The 18,838-nt window shown below is 41.1% G+C and overlaps 1 protein-coding gene across 1 annotated transcript in view; it reads right to left on the bottom strand.

Moving 5' to 3' along the window:
- Positions 1 to 18,621, bottom strand: part of LOC119908773 (polycystic kidney disease 1 like 1) — a 31,414-nt gene extending 12,793 nt beyond the window's left edge. Inside the window, 32 exon segments of the mRNA XM_038726627.1 lie at positions 113 to 196; positions 283 to 481; positions 1,139 to 1,239; positions 1,391 to 1,542; positions 1,686 to 1,799; positions 1,882 to 2,139; positions 2,234 to 2,611; positions 2,716 to 2,772; positions 2,992 to 3,184; positions 3,516 to 3,657; positions 3,754 to 3,874; positions 4,362 to 4,504; positions 5,107 to 5,184; positions 5,280 to 5,459; positions 5,533 to 5,619; positions 6,476 to 6,760; positions 7,020 to 7,082; positions 7,231 to 7,452; positions 7,561 to 7,724; positions 7,982 to 8,185; positions 8,287 to 8,468; positions 8,543 to 8,746; positions 8,867 to 8,999; positions 9,585 to 9,827; positions 10,052 to 10,217; positions 10,671 to 11,850; positions 12,229 to 12,315; positions 14,134 to 14,456; positions 14,593 to 14,754; positions 15,614 to 15,777; positions 16,014 to 16,148; positions 16,810 to 18,621. Coding sequence (XP_038582555.1) covers positions 113 to 196; positions 283 to 481; positions 1,139 to 1,239; positions 1,391 to 1,542; positions 1,686 to 1,799; positions 1,882 to 2,139; positions 2,234 to 2,611; positions 2,716 to 2,772; positions 2,992 to 3,184; positions 3,516 to 3,657; positions 3,754 to 3,874; positions 4,362 to 4,504; positions 5,107 to 5,184; positions 5,280 to 5,459; positions 5,533 to 5,619; positions 6,476 to 6,760; positions 7,020 to 7,082; positions 7,231 to 7,452; positions 7,561 to 7,724; positions 7,982 to 8,185; positions 8,287 to 8,468; positions 8,543 to 8,746; positions 8,867 to 8,999; positions 9,585 to 9,827; positions 10,052 to 10,217; positions 10,671 to 11,850; positions 12,229 to 12,315; positions 14,134 to 14,456; positions 14,593 to 14,754; positions 15,614 to 15,777; positions 16,014 to 16,148; positions 16,810 to 17,132 — 6,527 coding nt within the window. The 5' untranslated portion in view covers positions 17,133 to 18,621.
- Positions 18,622 to 18,838: the final 217 nt, after the last annotated feature.

Genomic DNA, 18,838 nt, shown 5'->3' with positions numbered 1-18,838 from the left:
TTTACTTTTTACTATGCTCTTCATGTTGTACTTGTGAAGAAAAGGTCCAAATCGCTTCTACAATTTAAGTAACAGAGAGATTTTCTTCCAGGCCTAAGGAGGATGAGGTCACCTTAGGAACGGGTCCAGGTTGGTTGTGTCATGGCTGCTCTGGATCTGCTGCTGCACTACAGTCAGCGGCCTCAACTGGTGACAACTGAGACAAAACACCAACGAGCAAGAAGAGATTCATTTATGTGAATCGTCACAATGTTCGGGTTTTTCCTGTAGTCCATTCCTTACCTGCAATTGACTGTAGTAGTCGAGTCTGCTTGCCGTGTCCTGCAGGCATGGTCAGTCCAGGCCCCTGGGTGGTCGTCCCAGGACAAACACAGGCTGCTGTCCACTGAGAGACTGTAACTGACCTGCTCACTCAGGTGCTTGTGTCTAGTTGCTTTCCCAAAATCAGCATTCAGCAGGGCAAGATGACCAACCCCTGCAGCTAGAAAGTTTTATTGTTTTGTTAATACAGTTTTTATAACAACTACAGAAAGTACATGAGACATTTCAAAACAAATAAATATTCTGAGACACGTTCTCATATGGTAAATAACACTCTTATCTGTGATATTATCACAACTGGTTTTCTTTTTTTTCTTTTGGAATATCACTGATTAGTAATATTGGTGAGTTGTTAACTGAGAAGAGCTGTATTGTTGCTTTAATGCTACACGCTGTATATTTGTCACTATAAAAATAAACAAACATTCTTAAAGTTCAAGTATTTGATGATTTTGGAGTTTTTATTAAAAAACAAAAAGCATGTTTGTGGATGATGAATTTCATAGACTCTCAAACAGTTGTTATTCTAACAGATGGAAAGAGCAGGAGGGAAGGGAAAAGTAACCAAAAGAATATTACATCTGTAATCTGCATCACTTATTTTTTACTGACTACACACAAATATGATCAGAACAACAAAACACCGTGCTGAGTAATTGCTTCCGTTACACATTCTGTCTAATTACTGTGTTCAGAAAAGGCGAGGACACAATTCGATGGATGATTAGTTTGATTGATGTTTTACAGAATGAGCAGTTAAAGTAACAGATGGAAAGACCAGGAGAGAGGCACAGAGCTGAACCAAGGCATGTCTTACCACTGAGGTAGGGTGGGGGCAGAGTGAAGCGAGTGGTATTGCTCTCCCAGCGATGAATCCTGCGCAGATGGTGCATGCTGGGAGTCGGCCTCACAAACATCCTGCCGCAACAGAAACTCTTGGTTTGGTTTTGTGTCACATTCATGCCATCTACTGAAAAACCCCATTAAATGACTACATTGTGTTGTTATGCTGCTCTAACTATCAGATGATAATTGCCAAGAAACAACAAACCAAGTTCCTGCAATCTACCTGAAGAGCAGCATGATGGGAAACGCCTTGTTGAGCGGTGGTGTGAATGATATACTCAGCTGGATGGCCTGCTGCAAGTGCTCCTGGGTAATGTTGAAGCTGTGGTAGTTGACCTGGCTGCGCAGGAGGACGTACTCATGCACAGAGCTCTTCTGCTGAATGTTGTTGGAGTTAGTTGCTCAAGCTCAATTAGCACATTAATACTTTCATTGAACAATGTGCTCTACTGTAGTGGTATAGTGCAAATGAAGTCAACTTGTTGCAAAACAACAGAAAAGAAGAAATAGCGACATACGTTTCTTGGTGGTTGTTGCAGCTCGATGTTTATTGGATGAACGAGGGAAGGAACAGGGATCTTTCTCCTCGTGCTGCACTTGTACAGACTCAGGTGAACCACTGGTCCACTCAGCTGGAAATCAGCAATGGGGAAAATGAGAGCAATGCCTTTTGCTGTTTAATCACCAAGTGTCATCGCATCATGCCAGTCTCACCCTTCCAGGATAGTGGGCCCAGGTGTAAGGGCTGTGGGTAAGCTCAGTTAGCATGCAGAGCACACATGGTTGATGACGTCTACGCCCAGTCTCTCTACTGCGACGGCCAAACAGAAGCTGGATCAGGGAGGCTGGCATGTAGAAGGCGGTCGAGCCACTGCTGACGACCCCGGAGGTTTGGTTTTGGTATGTGGCATATAAGGAGATAAGATCGGTGCTGACTCTGTGCTCATGGGTCCTGTGGAACAAGAGGTATTTCTGAAAAAGAAGAGAATTGCCAGTAGAGACATATGTGGAGGTAAGTTGATGAGCAGATTTTCACAAGGAAGTGTTTCTCGTGGTTCTCTCTCACCAGCATCAGGTCTGAAGCAGTCTGCAGAATATCAGCTACAAGCTGCACCGTCTGCTTTGTTGAAATCGATCGGCCTCTTTGGATGTAAACACCACTGGATGAGTCTGGTATGCAGCCACTAGAAGGTGCTATGGCATTTCTGAAGTTTCCATCATGCGAGTCTGATCCTAATGCCTGTGTAATGTCAGCACTGTTGGACATTTCTGGTGTGAAGCCATTATTAGTGACAGCAGCTTGCAGGCTGTGAGAGAGCAGGGTGACCAGAGTGGTGAGCGTCTCCTGGTCCAGATCGTTCCAGTCTGCACTGCTGGGCTTGGAAAGCTGCTCTGAGATGACCTGAACGTGAACTATCACTCGTCTTGCACTCGCTAATGTCACCTAAACACGATATAGCAAGAATGAGAAACGTTTTTCATCTATCAGCATCTATCAGTGTCTCTTTTTCAGTGGAAGTGCATGAAAGGAGACAACTATCCACCTACCTGACTTGTAACTTGTAAAAGGTTTCTGAGGATGAAGATGTTGTCCAACATTGATGCCTATGATTCAATGACATGCAATTAAAATGCTATAAAAGGTGGGAAAAGTTTTCTTGCATTCCAACTGTGAAACTTAAGAAACAGGAATAGAGAGTGAGAGACACTCAAAGAGAACATTTGTTGAAATCAAAAGCGTAGCTCAGGTAATCTTGAGGTTTACCACAGGTGTGTGTGTGTGTGTGTGTGTGTGTGTGTGTGTGTGTGCGCGCGCGCGGATACCTGTTCACTGCTCCCTAGCTTACACACTGTGCAAATGAGCACATTGCGTGTGCGTCTCTGTGCGTGTGTGTTGGCATCTGCGTCCAGGCTGAGTCTGTTCAGGATGCTGGAGAGGAGACTGATGTAGTTACGGATCTCCACACTGTTCCCAAGTCGCACGAGAGCTGACAGGTTCCTCAGACCTGACTCTGAACTGGACAGAAAGAAATACTAATAACATAACAATATACTGCATAACTAGTAAGACAGTAACGTATTAAACTGTACAGCTCCAGACATGGTGGCAATACAAAAGCTGACTTAATTAAGGGCGTACTAAGCAATAAAAACTCGAAGGTGGTACTAAGTTATAAAAATACAATAAATTCATAAGATTTTAAGTAGTTTCAGAGTTACTATGATGTGCATTTTCATGATCAAAAACAAAAAAATAATGTAATAAACAGAATACACTTCTTACAAAGCCCTGCAACATAAACATAATCCTGATGGGGTTTGATGACATGGTGATTGGTTATTCTTACAGCTCCAGATCAGGATCAAGATGAGAAGAAGAAGAAGAAGAAGTGGTGTCTCTGAGGAAGCTTGGCTGGACCTGAACCGTGACAGGACAGGGTTTGGTGGCCGTCCCATATGTGCTGCTTCTAATCTCTGTATAAATAGTTACTACAGGAACAAAAATCAATCACAATTAATGAAAAGGAAATTTCTGCAATAGGTGTGTGTGTGTGTGTGTGTGTGTGTGTGTGTGTGTGTGTTTACCTTTATAGTCATCACTGGGGTCACCAGAAGGAAGGCTGAAGTAGTACTGGAAATCTCTCCCCTGATACAGCATCCTGGGAGGTCTGTCTCCTACGCTCATGCTGTACTCATACAGTAAGTCCTTCAGCACACCCACACACAAACATGCGAGGGTAAATATGCAGCCAACAGTGGGAAGAAATCAATGCCGGAGAAAAAAACTGGATACATTTGTAAATGTGTCGTGGTGCTTGTCTCTGGGATGTGAGAGGAACCCACTCACTCACACAGAAATCACAGTCCCTGCACATTTTAGGGTAATTTTTTAGGGTATTTTATTACTGAGCTAGGTAACCTTTCAAGCTCCCTTTAATGATGTAGAGTATTCTTTAAGATTAAAAATCAATAAAGAATACAAAGGTAAACACCCTCCCGCTCTTTTAAACTTTTTTCCAGTACTTAAAATGTACTTAAAAAAGGGCTCACATATAAAGGATCCTAAAAAACATCCATCTGGTACATTGTGAGTCAAATGAGTCATAGAATTTTAAGAGCTTTGTGTGTGTGTGTGTGTGTGTGTGTGTGTGTGTGTGTGTGTGTGTGTGTTTACAGTATGAGACAGGAGATACCTCTTTCCCTGAGGTGCAGAAGATGCTGAAGTGTGTGTATAACTCCATTCCTTCGATTGGTTGCACCTGGCACGTCATACCTTTTGGGGCAGGGTTGGTTTTTAAGAATAGCTGAGTCCGGCCCAGGAAACTATCACGAGATTCTGAGTGCAACAGGTAACAAGTCAGACTAGCATCCAGATCCCTTCAAATGTCATTAGAAAAATAAATGATGGGCTAACACAGGACTGATGTTGTCATTATTATTATTTTAATGTAGACACCAATGTGGTAGTCCTCAATCCAGAAAACCACATTACATCTATTCTGCATCACTCTCACAGGACAATTAGAAGAATCAGAACAGTGTTATTACATATGTAAAAGCACTGTAGCAAATGTGAGGAAATTCAAGAAATTTGGACTTCTGCGATGACTGCATCCTCCTGGCTGTCAATTAACATTTAGCCTCAACTATAAATTCTTAGTTGCTAAATAATCTTAGCTGCTTATATGTTCAGGAAGAGCTCTCTGGCCCATCTCTAAGGAATGGTGACGACAATGAGGACTGCATTTTGTTCCTGGTTTAAACCCTTCCTGGCTCACCTGGTTTATGACTTTAGGGCTTATATACCTATCTGTGCCAAATCTGTATTTCAATTTCACGTTAATGTACATTTATCATTCCATCATCATTCTGTCATAGTTCAGTGCAGACAACACATTACATTTTGGCAAAAATGTCAGTTATTGTTGTGAAACTTACTGGCAGTAACTTCCAACATGTATCTGCTCCCAGGCCTCAGACTGAAAGGTCTGAAACTGAGTAAAGGGGAGGAAATTCCTGGAAAGATGGAAAGAGAGAGAAATATGACTAAAGGCTGAGTTCAGTGGATAAAGAGAGGTAATGTGCGTCGGTGAGTTTCCTGAATAACGGACCAGTGTAAGTGTAGGACTCAAAAAGGCCTCTGTCTACCGGGTCCCGAGTTAAATCGAGCAAGATCGGCTCCTGGATCATGACAGATGGCCTGGAATCCACCAGATTACTCCCCTCATCTTCGTGCAATGCTGGATGAAACGCTGAATCATCTCCTGGACTTAAGCTCTCACCATCCACATCTGGGGATATGCATGGGTAAACACACAACCTGCCACACTTGAGATTATTAGCAAACCCAGACATGTACTGTACCTGTGGGTCTTCCTGCTGAGATCCCTGGGTCTCCTTCCTCTGCGCTCATCAAGGGAACATCATAAACTGAATCTGTAATATATTCAGCTGTAATGCACAATTTAGTTACACACTGCAAATCTGCACAAACCGTGTACATTTAAATAAAAGAAAGTTATTCTTTATTCACTTTTTACCAATTGGCCACTTTGACTCTTTAGATTTAGTGATAAAACACAGACAATGATGACTGACTGCAGTTTCTCTCAGCTCTACTGAACCTTTTAGCAGTTTTAGCTAGTTTTAGTTTTATACCTTAAAACTTTAATGTTTTGGTTCAGTCTTTACTAGCATCCTTTCTAGACATAATAGGCAGCTATTTTCAGTGAAAAGGCTCTGCTTAACCTATGTTGCCTTATTCTCATAGCACCAAAGTGCTGTCAGACAAAGTTAGCAGCTAGCTGGTGAACATAGGGGAGCATTTAGCTGTTAAAAATCCAGATATTAGCCTCAGGAGTTGGTTGATACCAAACACAAAGCTAAAAGGGTGAATATTGGGCTTATATTTATCAGTTAACAGAAACAAGACTCAACAAATGAAAGCTAATGTTGCTCCCTATCTGCTTTGCTAACAAGTTCACTATATCAACTGCTAACAATCTAAAGACCAAACACATCCATGACACACTGATTGTACATGCTGGTGTTTCTATTGTGCCTGATTAGAATTAAATGTGTGGGCATGTACAGACTGTGCTTGACTGACAGCTCCCTCACATACTGTTAGCTTTACTGCACCTGTTAGGGCGGGACAGTTTCCAGCTTTATCATCCTTATTGGCGCACGCAGTTTGTTTACCTCACATAATTCCCAGCATAGCACCGCTTAGCTTCGACCTGAGCAGATGCCAGAATCACGGAAAACACTATTCAAAACCATTCACAGTCCAACTGTTTGATTTTGCATGACTGCCAGACCAGAGCAATTTCACAGCTTCACAAATCTCAGCTCAGTTTTGTCTCACCTGGTCTTCCTCCGTAGTCATCGCTCTCCAGCACAGGAAAGGAAAAGTCCCAGTCAGCAGAGGAGTCAGAATCAATTGGCAATTCACTGATAACGTCACTCTTGCCAAAGTGGTCTGAATACAGGACGCCACTGTTGTCAAGGGCAAGAGTCTGGTATTCAGTGTAGGAGTACAAAGGCTCTGGAGGGTCAAACTCCCCCAGAGTGAGATAAAAAGGCTCCTCTCCTGGACATAAAGAGGATAAGCTGTTAAATAATTCATAAACTACCCATTTTACTGTAACTATGACCTTGCACATCATTACTCTTGTTGATTTTCCCTATTGATGTGCATGCTTTTAAGATAAACATTGTGAGCATTGAAAAACGTTACCTATTCACATTTTGATTCACAGTATTTGATTCCTGTTTACCTACAGAATTAAACAATATCCATTAAAAAAGCTAGTAGCAACATGGCAGTGTACACAGCTGCCCTGGCCTACCTGATCCTGCTGTTCTTGTGTTGACAAGAGAAGAGAAAGCCGACAGCTCAGGTTCTGTCAAACCTGAGTGAGGAGGAAAATAGAGATGTCAAGGTTAGAGACATGGTGTTATTTTCTATTTCAGTATGCAGATTTATGTCGCAGTCTGTTTTTGCAGAGGCAACCACTTGGGATGCTTTTTTTATCTCACCAGTCGCATTTAATTACACACCAGAGACAGCTGACTTCTTTCTGTTATTCTTCGATAATGTTCCGCTGTCAGTCACATTCAGATTTAGCTTTTTGGCTGTAGTTTCAGAGGCATTCTTAATAAGAGAGTTATTGACAGGATGGGTGTGCTGTGAAGCATCTGTAGCAGGTGGATGCAGGGAAGTGGCAGGACCTTCCACGATGGTAGACGGAGCACCAAGATGCACTGTGTAACAAAACGGGACTAGAATAGAAGAGAAAAGAATTGAGCTCATCATTTTTCTTACAAATGAACTAAATAGCAAATATGGAAAATTTACTGCATACATCTGTGCATCCATGTTTTTTGTACCTTCTATGACAGGCTTGGAGGACACATTGACCAAGTACAGGCTCCAGGTGTACTGGGTGTATTTTGGGGAAATATCACAGCCTTCACACAAGGCGCTGACAGAGAAAGACTGATCCCAGTTCACCTGGTCTCCCTGGCACTGAGGGCAGTAAACTGACACCATCCTGGATTGGAAACATTCAGATACATGGTAAGAATTACAAGGTAGGTACAGTACACTTATTAATGGTGACAAATATTTCTAAACATCTATCCACTATAAAGCATCCAAATTTCATGTCCTTAGATGTAAATGTGATTTGCAGTCAGACTTTGCTTCAAAAAAGAAAAGCAATATAGCAGTTCAAAGGTTTAATCTGCTTGTTAATGCACATGTTCAGATACAGTGACGGGGAAATAGTGATATTTTTATAACTCTCACCTGATCACATTTGATGTTAATGTGCGGAAGGTCTCTGATGAAGCTGACCGCTCACCGCTGTGGATGGTGAGCGTGAACCGGAACTGGTCAAAGTTGCGTTTTAGGAAACTAGCAGGAAATACGAGCACAGGGGATGACGTTGGAATGTCATGGTGGAAACAGGATGTGGTGATTGAGCTCACTGGTTTACATGTCCAACTGAAGCTGTGAAGAGGAAATTGAATGCACATTGGAGTCAGACGTTAAAGATGCATACAACTTATAACCATTAAAGGTTTGGTGCATGCATAAAATTATTTGTGTACCTGACTGGGTTCATGGGGAAGTCAGGGTCGTAAGATCTCTGCCCATCCAGGGTTACCACTGTGGTGTTCCTGTTCTTAATGAAGATGTTCGTGCCACCCTGGATCAAGGCCACAGGAGGGCTTGGTATCACCTGCACTCTCACGCTGTAGTTACTGTACACCACACTGCCGACGACCTGAACCTGCAGAGCACTGACAGTTACTCAATACTCCTAGTTTAAGGGCCAAAGCGTGACACTTTTTGTCCGCTACTTACCCTGGCTATGGCAGTGTAGGTATCATAGTGCAGGAGATGGCTTGGCAGAACGAGGTTCTGCCTGTGTGTGTCTATGAGAGGCAAAGGGAAGACCTGTCCTGCAGAGTCAAACAAGGTCCAGGTGTAGTCAAGGCCTCCTGAAACGTCGCAGTCAACTTCAGTCTCATACGTCACCGCCAGATGGATAACCTCATTTCTTCTCACCTTGAAGAGAGGAGAGGGTAATAGAGAAGAAAAAGCAGAAATGTAATTATCTTTTTAGCTAGACTTTACCATAGTACATTCACATTATGGTCAAGTAACTGCCCAGCTGGTGAAATGTACCTGTAGCCTTAGAGGACCCATGTTTTTGACTGGTGGAGGCTGACAAGGCCGGTCCACAACAAAGATGTGACTAGATAGAGAGGCAGAGCTAACCAGGTTGGACGCGGTTACTTGCACTCTGAATTCTCCTGTCCTGCATAGAGTGAAAACACACACACACACACACACACACACACACACTAAGTGTACACAGGCAAAAATACACATTACATTTAAACAGTTTGGTAATTTAAAGATTTACAGGTACGTGAGGAACAATGAAAATAAGGTTCATTACATGAATATTTAGGAGAAGAAATTTAAGGTCATGTAAAAATGTGGAAGAAACCTTTCTTTTAAACTTAAGTATAAAGCTGGTAAATGGAAACTATAGCTCGATTGATAATGGATTTTTGTGGCAGATACCAATACTATATATATATATATATATAAACACATAACAGAAAGAGAAGGATGCTTCAAATTTGGTTTATTAAATAATTGTGACCAAGATACAGTATGGACTGAGAGGAAACTTTTTCAGTAATAATAAATATATGGTAATAGAAAGACTTTTTAAAAATGATTTCTAATATACGTTTTCTGTATTGGATTTTTTTTACATATATAATGACCAACATATACACCGACAGATCTGCAATTTGTCTAGCTCTATTAGAAACATCCAAATTTACATTTACCTGAGTTACAATAATGCTAATTTAAAATCAGCACTCACCTGTGGAAGACGTGCTGTTCTGTGCTCTGTCCCGGCCTGGATGAACCGTCTCCGAAGCTCCACAGGAAGCTGATGTCAGTCCCCACATTGACCCAGCAACTCACCACCACCGTCTGGTTCGGCAGGACAGAAGCCTGGTGGAGCAGCCTGTTGAGCTTCACTGCTCTCTGGACTACCAGCGAGAACACATCGGAGGTGAGGGAGGCCCGGCCAACTGGCATCGCAACTACAACTACATCATACCTATGTTGAGGAAAGGGAGCATGATAAATACTACTGCCAATGGTCCTATTCAGGAAAAGATCTGTATATGTACATAACTCCATTAATTTTTGTTAACAGGTAAAATAACTTAAAAGTGAACTTTAGGATTTTAAATATCTTGTTGTTCCTGGTTGTTTTCTCTTTTCTATTCGGGGTATAGAGTTTACGCACAAGCTCTCAAACTGATTACTCATGTCTCATACCTGCCAGGTTTTTGGTATCTTTTAGTGACGGTCCTTAAAGTGGTTCTGGCTGATCTAGAGTCTCCAAAGTGCCAGAGGAACTCTACAGGGTCTGGTACTTCAGCCACAGCCAGGAAAGTTATATCTGTATTTGTGGGGTAAGCTTGCTTTGTTGCATAAATCCGCACTGTTAGGGGAAAACCATATAATATTTATATATACCACAAATTATACATGGTTCATGACAGAAATAGCCAAACAAACAATAGAAAAGGTGGACCTGAAAACACAGACATTCATCGACTTCATCATTTTGAATGTTTTCACTTTTTAAGAACCAAAGTCATAAAATAACTGGCAGGAAATAAGTGATTCTTCAACAGCTTAGAGCTGTCAGATTCAGATAAAAACACAAGACCTTTATTGAACTAAGTGTGCATATAAAAAAAAAAGCATACTTGGAAAAAAGTGAATTCTGAGCTTAGTCACGAAATGTCATAATCAAAGGAAAAAATGTTTGGACACTGATTTAAGATGAAAATCTCAGACACATACTTAACCGTTAGAAGAAAAGAATTTTTTATTAATGTCCAAATGTTTTGTACTGCTCATGGGGTGTTAATTAAAAATACTTCCTCACCATTGTCTGCGAGGCTGTGAACAGGACTTTGACTGGTAGGTGGTTGCCACGTTGCATTAGCTCTAACTTGTGGTAACGACATCCTGTTCCTGTCAAAACACACTCTTAGGCTTTTGTTCTGAGAAGACACTTGATTTTCAGCTCGAAGCTCCACCGCAACTGTCCTGGTGTGGTTGAGAAGCAAAACCACTGTTGCCTCTTCACCTGTCGTGTAGCTGCTGTTTCTGTAGAGAAGTGTCGCATTCGCCAGCAGAGACACAGTCACATTTGACCCTGCAGTGACACTAAATAAAACGGGGTACATTTGATGTGCTGTGATCACACTGGGAACATTCAACACCAACCCTCCAACCGGGTCTTGAGCGAGGATGTGTGTGCAGAATGAGGCCCAGCTGATTGGGTTAAAGGCCTTAACTGTCACTTCATAACGGCCTGCTACTGCAAGAGACACATTTACGTTCCATTCTTCAGTCGTCCTGCTCATCACAATAACACTATCCAAACTAAAAGTCCAAATCACTTTTGACCCCATTCGGTTCGCAGGGCTGACGACCTCCAGGCTGAGTTCTGAGCGTGTTGAAACCACTGACTTCCAACTCCCAGAAGGCCTCAGGGCACATATGTGTTCGTACACCATCAAGGGTCGAGGCAGGACGGTGGAGAGCAGCACTGACGAAGGGTCAGAATTGGAGAGAACAGACGATGTGAGGCAATACTGTCCTGCAGTGGTGGGGAGGCGGCAGTGAAGGTGGAGGTGCAAATGGCAGCTTGAGCGTTTGGAGGTGTGGAGGAGATGAAGGGAGGTGAAGTGGTGGGCATCAGAGCCAACATATAAGTGGGTGGCACCATGAAAATAGATGTTTTGGTGGTTTTGGTTGAGTTGATAATTGCTGCTGCAGTTGTGATCGTTGCTGTTTTCCTGGTGAGAGTTTTTGCTTGAATGATTTTCAGCTTTGTCACTGATGTTTTTATTGTCACTACTAAAGTCTCCACCGTCAGTGTTGCTTAAATTATCCCTCATGCCAATGTTGCTGACCTCAGCATTCAGCGAGAGGTCGAGGGCGAGTAGGTGCTTCATCGTGGTGAACAGCTCCACGTCTACAGAAATGCCTTCCCCGGCCATTAGCGGATCCCCCGGCGCACTCACTCTGAGGTCAGAGACGGCAAGACGCACAATCGCCTGTGAGTGCACACACACCCACATGTGTTGGACATTAAAACATGCACACAAAAACACACAAATGTGAAAGAGATTAAGGATAAGCCAGATCCTATTTAAAATTTCCTCCAGTTTGTGTAACATCTGCTACAAACTAAAGGTGCCAGCTGTTTTAGGAAATCACTGGGAATGTTTTTTTTTTTTTTAAGTGAAACGTTTTCATTGGAGCCATGGGGCTTAGTGCTGAGAGCCACAGACAGGCAGACTTTGAGACATTGTTGAGTTTGGTCTTTTCGTAGGTTTTGCTGGTGATACGACACATTTAAAATATCACCAGCCTTATCCATAATAAACATGAACATGATATCTTCAGTAAATGAAAGCCTCACAAGGACTCACAACATATATCGTCTCCTGTGTCCATCCAAAGGCACTGGAGGCGTTCACTGACACCATGTGAACTCCCTCTGTTTCAAAGGTCCAGTTCTGGAGACAAAATGAATTTAATTTTTTTAATTTGTTAGATTAAAACCATGACAGTGAGTTTAGAAAGATTTGAGATTAAAGAATTTTCACTTTAATCCTTTTTTGGATATGTTTTACATAAAACACCTTTTTGTCCTCGTAAATCACCAACAGAGAACAGCATTCCTTCTGTACTGACAGAAACCCTATAAATTCTTACTATTTGCTTTGATGAGTGGTGTCTTTACCTATCAAATGATTAATTAAAACTAGATGGATATGGACCCTGAGAGAGATGGACTCAATACCAAATCCAATATTTGGATTTCCATTTGCCATGGCGATCTGAGAAACACATGCGAATCAGAGTTTGGTTGTGTCCCTTTCTCCTTCATGGAGGCTATGAAGAGAAGTTCAATTAATAACTCACTAAATAGTTGCCTATTGTACACAGTTCACAGTTTTTATTAGTGGGTTTGTTAGCGAAGAAAACAACAATGTCAAACTTGCCTTGTCGTTAGTATCCAGGGCTTGCTGCAACACGGACCTTTTCTCTTGTAAAATGGAAGTCATTTAGCAGCACACTGCTGCCAACTCTAGTTAGCTCAGTGAACACGGATGGGACGGGACTGAACAACAAGTCTTGTGTGATGTTATACTGTAAATGAACAAAATGTTCCGTCTCCTTGCTGGTTGTTTGACACATTCACCACTTTTTCGATTATCATTGTCATTAACATGCGGCTCGCTTCATTATATTTTAAAGGCTCATTATTACGTTTTTGTATTTCTCTGTAATGTTGCACAGTGTTAACAGTGTTACTAATATAATCAATCTCAGCCTTGGATGCCCCAAAAATATATATCAAGTTAAATTATTTATCATTACAAAGTTGTATAATGAAAAGAAAGTTTGTAGTCCCTTCATGCTACTCACATAGAACTAAACAGATAATTAAGTGTAGGCTATATTAAAATGTGGTAACATAAAAATAATTAGGAAAAAACTCATATATATTTAAATAATATATATATATATATATATACACACACATATACACACACACACACACGTATATATTTTGGTCAGAGCAGCCCTACCCTCTTGGTCATGATGCTTATGTGAATTTTTCACATTCTACGTATTGACCCTTGACCCCTCTTAAATAAGAAAGGTTAATACTTTTCGGCTGTTCTTTATGGGTCCTTATTCTGTTGTTGGGAGTTTCACCAAACAGATTTCAGAAAATTCCAGATTTCACTGATTAGTTGGATTACTGTTCAGTAATGATCTTCCAGATGAGACACTTTCATAATAAAATGCATATTACAACAGAACTTCTTTTCTCACCAAACCTAATCCTAAGAATTCTGTGTATATAATTCATCATAAATCTTGAATCCAATTATTTACATCAAATGAATATTTTTATTTTCAAAAAGCCCATTTTATTCATATTTGAGGCTGAGCCAAGACTTTTATAATGACTGGCAGAGCATGTTTAGCTCAATATTGAAAGGGTTATATAAAGGAGTCACAAAAAGACTAGACTTTAAACATGCGCAGGCTGACATTACAGGCGCATTATTTATTCATTGGTATTAATAATACATTAAACAAATATCTCTTGTTGTCTTTGAATGTGCTTCATTTAACTTAGACTTTGAGGTTTTGTTGACTCACGACACACAGAAAAATCCATTGTCAGACTCTGTAAATGGCTATCTGTTAAAAAAGCATTGTGATCAAATAAAAAGAGGGAACTTGAATGCTGAAAATGTTTAACTTTGAGATACATCTGAACCACATACTAGTGCTATTTTCTGAGCCCTACTTACCACGGTGCTGTTCAGACAGCCTGAGTTGGGAAGGCAAGCTGTCTTTACACCCTCTGTGTTCTTCTCTTTTCCCTTGTGAGCAAACCACCAAATAAACTCTAGCGGCGGACCATCAGCTGTGTATGCCTGCAGTGTGACAGGGTCGCCCAGGTACGCTGCCTCGACTGCCTCGCTCTTGGAGCCTGTCTGTAGGAACGGGATGCAGGAGGGGACACCCAGGGGCCCATGAAGAACAGAGATCATCAAGCTGTCTGTGGAGTGATGCAAGACAGAGAGCTGGAGGGTGGAGGAGAGTGTGGAGAGGGGGTTGGAGACACTGACGTCTACACAGAAAATGACACAATGAAAAAGAGTAGGGAGAGAGAGGGTTACAACATAATAATAATAATAATCATCATCATCTTTTAGTTCATTACTTATTCATCATTCAACAAAATGTGTTTGCTCCTGTTGACTTACTGAGTTCATATTTTCCCGGAGTTTCCAAAATCCAATCAGATGACACAACAAAGGAACCGTCATCCAACAAATTCACACGATGTGAACTTTGACCTCTAGGGGTTGTTTCCTGAAACTCAACAGTGACATGAGAGAGATCCTGCCCTCTCAGACCCAGAATTCCTAAAAATCACAGAAAAACTTATTTAAAACAAAAACATATGCTGCAAAATAAATTAAATGATGTAAACATTAATCAAATATGCTGATATTTTCTGTCTGTGAGTAAATATAATATTTATATATAGGAATGAATTATTGTTGTTATTGTACCTCATAAAATAGATCAAAACATTTTCTAAAAAATAATCATTAATTTAGAATTAAATCTGGAGCAGTTGTTCTGTATTACATCATTGTTCATATTTATAATTATTTGATCACTTTTAACCACATTACATAGTACATCTGCAGCTGTTAAAAAACAATAACGGAAAATGTGTTTTCCACTGCAATGCACAACTTTATTAGTTACACATTGCGAGGTGGCTTTGACTGTGTTTTGCACATTGTTTCTTTATAAAAGAATTGAACCTTCAAAAGTTCAAATAAATACACATATATACACAATAACAAACACTGACTACACAAATGCTGCATTTTAAAAAGCAGCTGGAGCAGTCTTGTGCATGGATACACTAATAACTGTAATAATAATAGTTTATAATGAAAATAATATTACATCATTCATATAACTGTAAATAATATAATTCATTATATCCATTTATTCAAGCAAAGTGCTTCATGTAAAACCATGAGAAATATACAACACACAGAAAATAAATGTTAAGGACATAACAGACACTATTATATACAGTAAACTATTAAAAATCATTTTCACTTGCACATAAAGGAGAAAACATGTTCATCCAAACAAACCTCTTTGCCAAGTAAGAAAGTATTTATAACACAGGAGTCAACCTAGGTGCAACTTGCAGAGTCTTATTCCCAAGAACTTAACCTGAGGAAAGTACCCACTGACCTGTGGGCTGGCTGGGGCGTCCAGCCAGGTTTCCTGAAACTTCCACGACAAAAGCCTTCCCAGCCTGCACTCTGTCTGGAGAAGTAGACAGCCGAACACTGTGCAGGAATGGTCCTTCAGTTCTGTAGAGTGCCACACTTCCTGGTCCACCTCCAGCAGGCATGCTAGAAAAGAAAAGATTCAGCAGGTCAAAACACAAAAAGCTTCAGAGACTGGTGTACTGACATTACAGCTCAGAATGTACACATTTGAATTTTAAATGTTTTACTCAGACTGAATTTGGTGGCATTCAGGAGATATTAACACAGAGGTTTTACACTGCCACTTTTGGATGACACAGAACTAGAGAAGCCATGATTAGAGGTGGATAGAAAAAGGAAAAGGCATCAGTCTTGCTCACCTTTGTCTTTCACTTTCTCCTCTGGCATCCTTTGTCCCTCCTTTGGAAGATGTGTTGAAACACTCTCTGGCCACCAAGCCGTGTTGCCGGTTGTCGCAGTAACAACCCTCTGAGGTCAACGCTGCAACCTGGTACCTTCAACAACAAAAACTTAAAGTTAATAAAATACCACTTTAAGTGCTGCACATGCATCAACTCAGTGCCCATGTGAAGATGTCTTGTGAAAGTATTGTAATGACTCACATGCAACAAACATTTGGTGTGCATCAATAAGCTACATGTTATTGCACACTATAAAAACATACTTACTTCCAACATAATGTCTAAGTTCTGCAAAATCAGCCAATTTCTCCGACTGAGCCCAGAGGCCAAAGCACACTTTTTATTTTAATGTTTAAGGGCTTTTTGTTTATTGAAATAAACATTTTAAAAGCTTAAAGCCCACTGAGTTTATTTTCAGATTTTTCTCATAAGAAAAACAATGGATGAAAAGAAGGACTTATCACATATATATGTATTTGTTTTTAAGCTGGCCTGGTGTTTGAAAATAAATTTTGTATCTAAAATATTTCAGAGTGAGAACATCACAACTGCACAAATGCAGAAAGCTACTAAAAACATAACAAAGAGGTCTGCTCTGATACAAGATTATTACTCACTGCTAAGAAGTAACTCCTTCCAATGAGTATTTCTAAAAATCATAAAGTGGATTTTTTTTCTTCTGTAATCTCACACAAATATTCAAACCAGCTTTAGCTGAAATGCAACTGACTCGACCTGCTCTTTTCCAGCTTACCCCTCATCCAGGCAACGTGCACAGCAGGTTACCGGGTCAAGGTCACGTCCACCTTTGGGTGCATAAAGCCTGTTGCTGTCGTTGACGCATCCCATGAACCACGGTGAATCCTCGTGACCTGATGGGTGGGCTGCCGCAGACAAGCGATGAAAAAACGGATATAATGAAACGAGCGCGTAGACAAAAGCACCGAGCATGTCTGAGGCCTCAAAGCAACTACTGCAGCTGGATGGACCGACCGTGTTTGACGAGGACGTAAAGAGGACTGCACGTTTCAGGCTGAGCAGAGGGGAGGAAATGGAGGAGAAAAGGTGCAGGTGCATTGACCAAACCCCTCCCCCCGAATCTGTGCAGAAAAGGTGTGTGGGAGGTGAAAACACAGAGGGACTGTGTGCAAATGAAGGCAGGAGGAAGCTGCTTTTTACTGAGAAGGGTTAAAAAAGAGAAGCGACCTTCTAATTATAGGCCAGATAATATGCTGCTACGCAATAAAATAAGCAAACCATCGTGGATTTGTGTCGGTAATAATTAAATATTAGTGAGGCGGTATGTTTCCTGTCAAGCTGGTAAGGGTGAAGGCATCACTGCTCCTCTTTCCTGATACACTTTTTTCTGTAGCCTTTTTTGTTTATGGCGTCGTGATGTTTAAGATTTGAAATAAATCTGCACCTGAACTTTTGAATATAATAATGTTCCTTCTAAGTTAATATAAGGTTTAATGCCACTTGTTAGTCTGCACGTGAAAATCACAATTACAAAGGTCACTGGTCAATGCCAATTAGTATTACCAGAGTTAGTGCTTTTACAAGTGCGTGCAAAATAAAGCAACTACCACAGGTAAAAGTTGCGTATTGCTGTTCTTTTGTCACAAAAAACTGCAAAATTGTGTGTTTAATGGTGCGAAGAAAATCGTGGCCACATTGAACAAAACACTGGAGGAAAAAAAAAGAAAGTCTGTTCAAACCATAGGCCTATGTAGCCTTCACTTTTGTCTGTAAAATCATTCTGTTAGTCTGCTGATATTAAATCATTTAATTACGATACATTGAGCTGGCCTACAAAGTGACCTGTGCCACGCACCCACATGCTTCACATAGGCTAGGCCTACACAATCTGCATCATGAGAAGGGAATAAATTATTTCTTCACAGACAAGTTCGTGAGACCTAAGTTGCGTCGAGCCGTCACCTTATTGATTTGATTCAGCACATTTGAATCTGGTTGGAGTACGTGAGGGCCAGAGGCTGATCTGAGTTCTTTCATTGACATTTAAAAAACATCTGGATCTTCTAAAGCACCAGAAAGTGTGCTAATCACGTCTTGTTTTATTATGTCAATAGAAATACGGTGCCAAAGTTTTTTAGCCAGCCGACCTGAAGCAGTCATTATATTAGGTTACTATTAAAGCAGTGGCCAACAGTGAATGAGATGCAACAAGAAAAATATGCGAATCTCGTTGAGCCTTTAGTTTTACTCTGAGTCTCAATATTAATTTTCCTGACAAGTTAAAGGACAACGGGGTGACACATCCTACAACAGAGCTGTGTGAATGAGTCTTCTGTTGTCACCCTGCTCGGGTCGAGGTCGCCACTCACTCGCTTAATTCAAGGGGATTCTTCTATAACGTCGTTTTTAAACAGGCGAAATGAGCTCACCAGCAGTGGTGTTTCTGAACTTTCTTTGAGGAAGGTAAGTAGTGTGAGCTCGGGCACGAACTCCCTCTACGGACGCACATTTTTTGCAGAGTAATTCAGAGCTAAAAACTGCAAAAACACAACGGAACCGGTGATGTTTTTTTCGTCTCGAGTCCAGATTGCCCCGTGAGCAATGAGTAGTGGAGAAAAAGCGTCCTCGTCGTGCAGCTAACTCCACCGGTCCACCTTAAAAACATCTTCCGGTTTTCCAGACATCCCCTTTAAGAGAATGTCTAGTGCTACTTGCGACCAGCTGGGGGCGCTGTCAGACCGCACTATCTCCTCGGGCTGACTGTAGCAGAGAGAGGCACAGAGGGTGGTGGGGGGGGGATCAAA

Source organism: Micropterus salmoides, unplaced genomic scaffold, assembly GCF_014851395.1.
Source record: "Micropterus salmoides isolate LMB-PRFRI ecotype aquatic unplaced genomic scaffold, ASM1485139v1 Ms_hic_scaffold_1, whole genome shotgun sequence".
NCBI lineage: Eukaryota > Metazoa > Chordata > Actinopteri > Centrarchiformes > Centrarchidae > Micropterus > Micropterus salmoides.
Note: the sequence above shows the minus strand (reverse complement) of the source record. Positions and strands in the feature narration are given on the sequence as shown.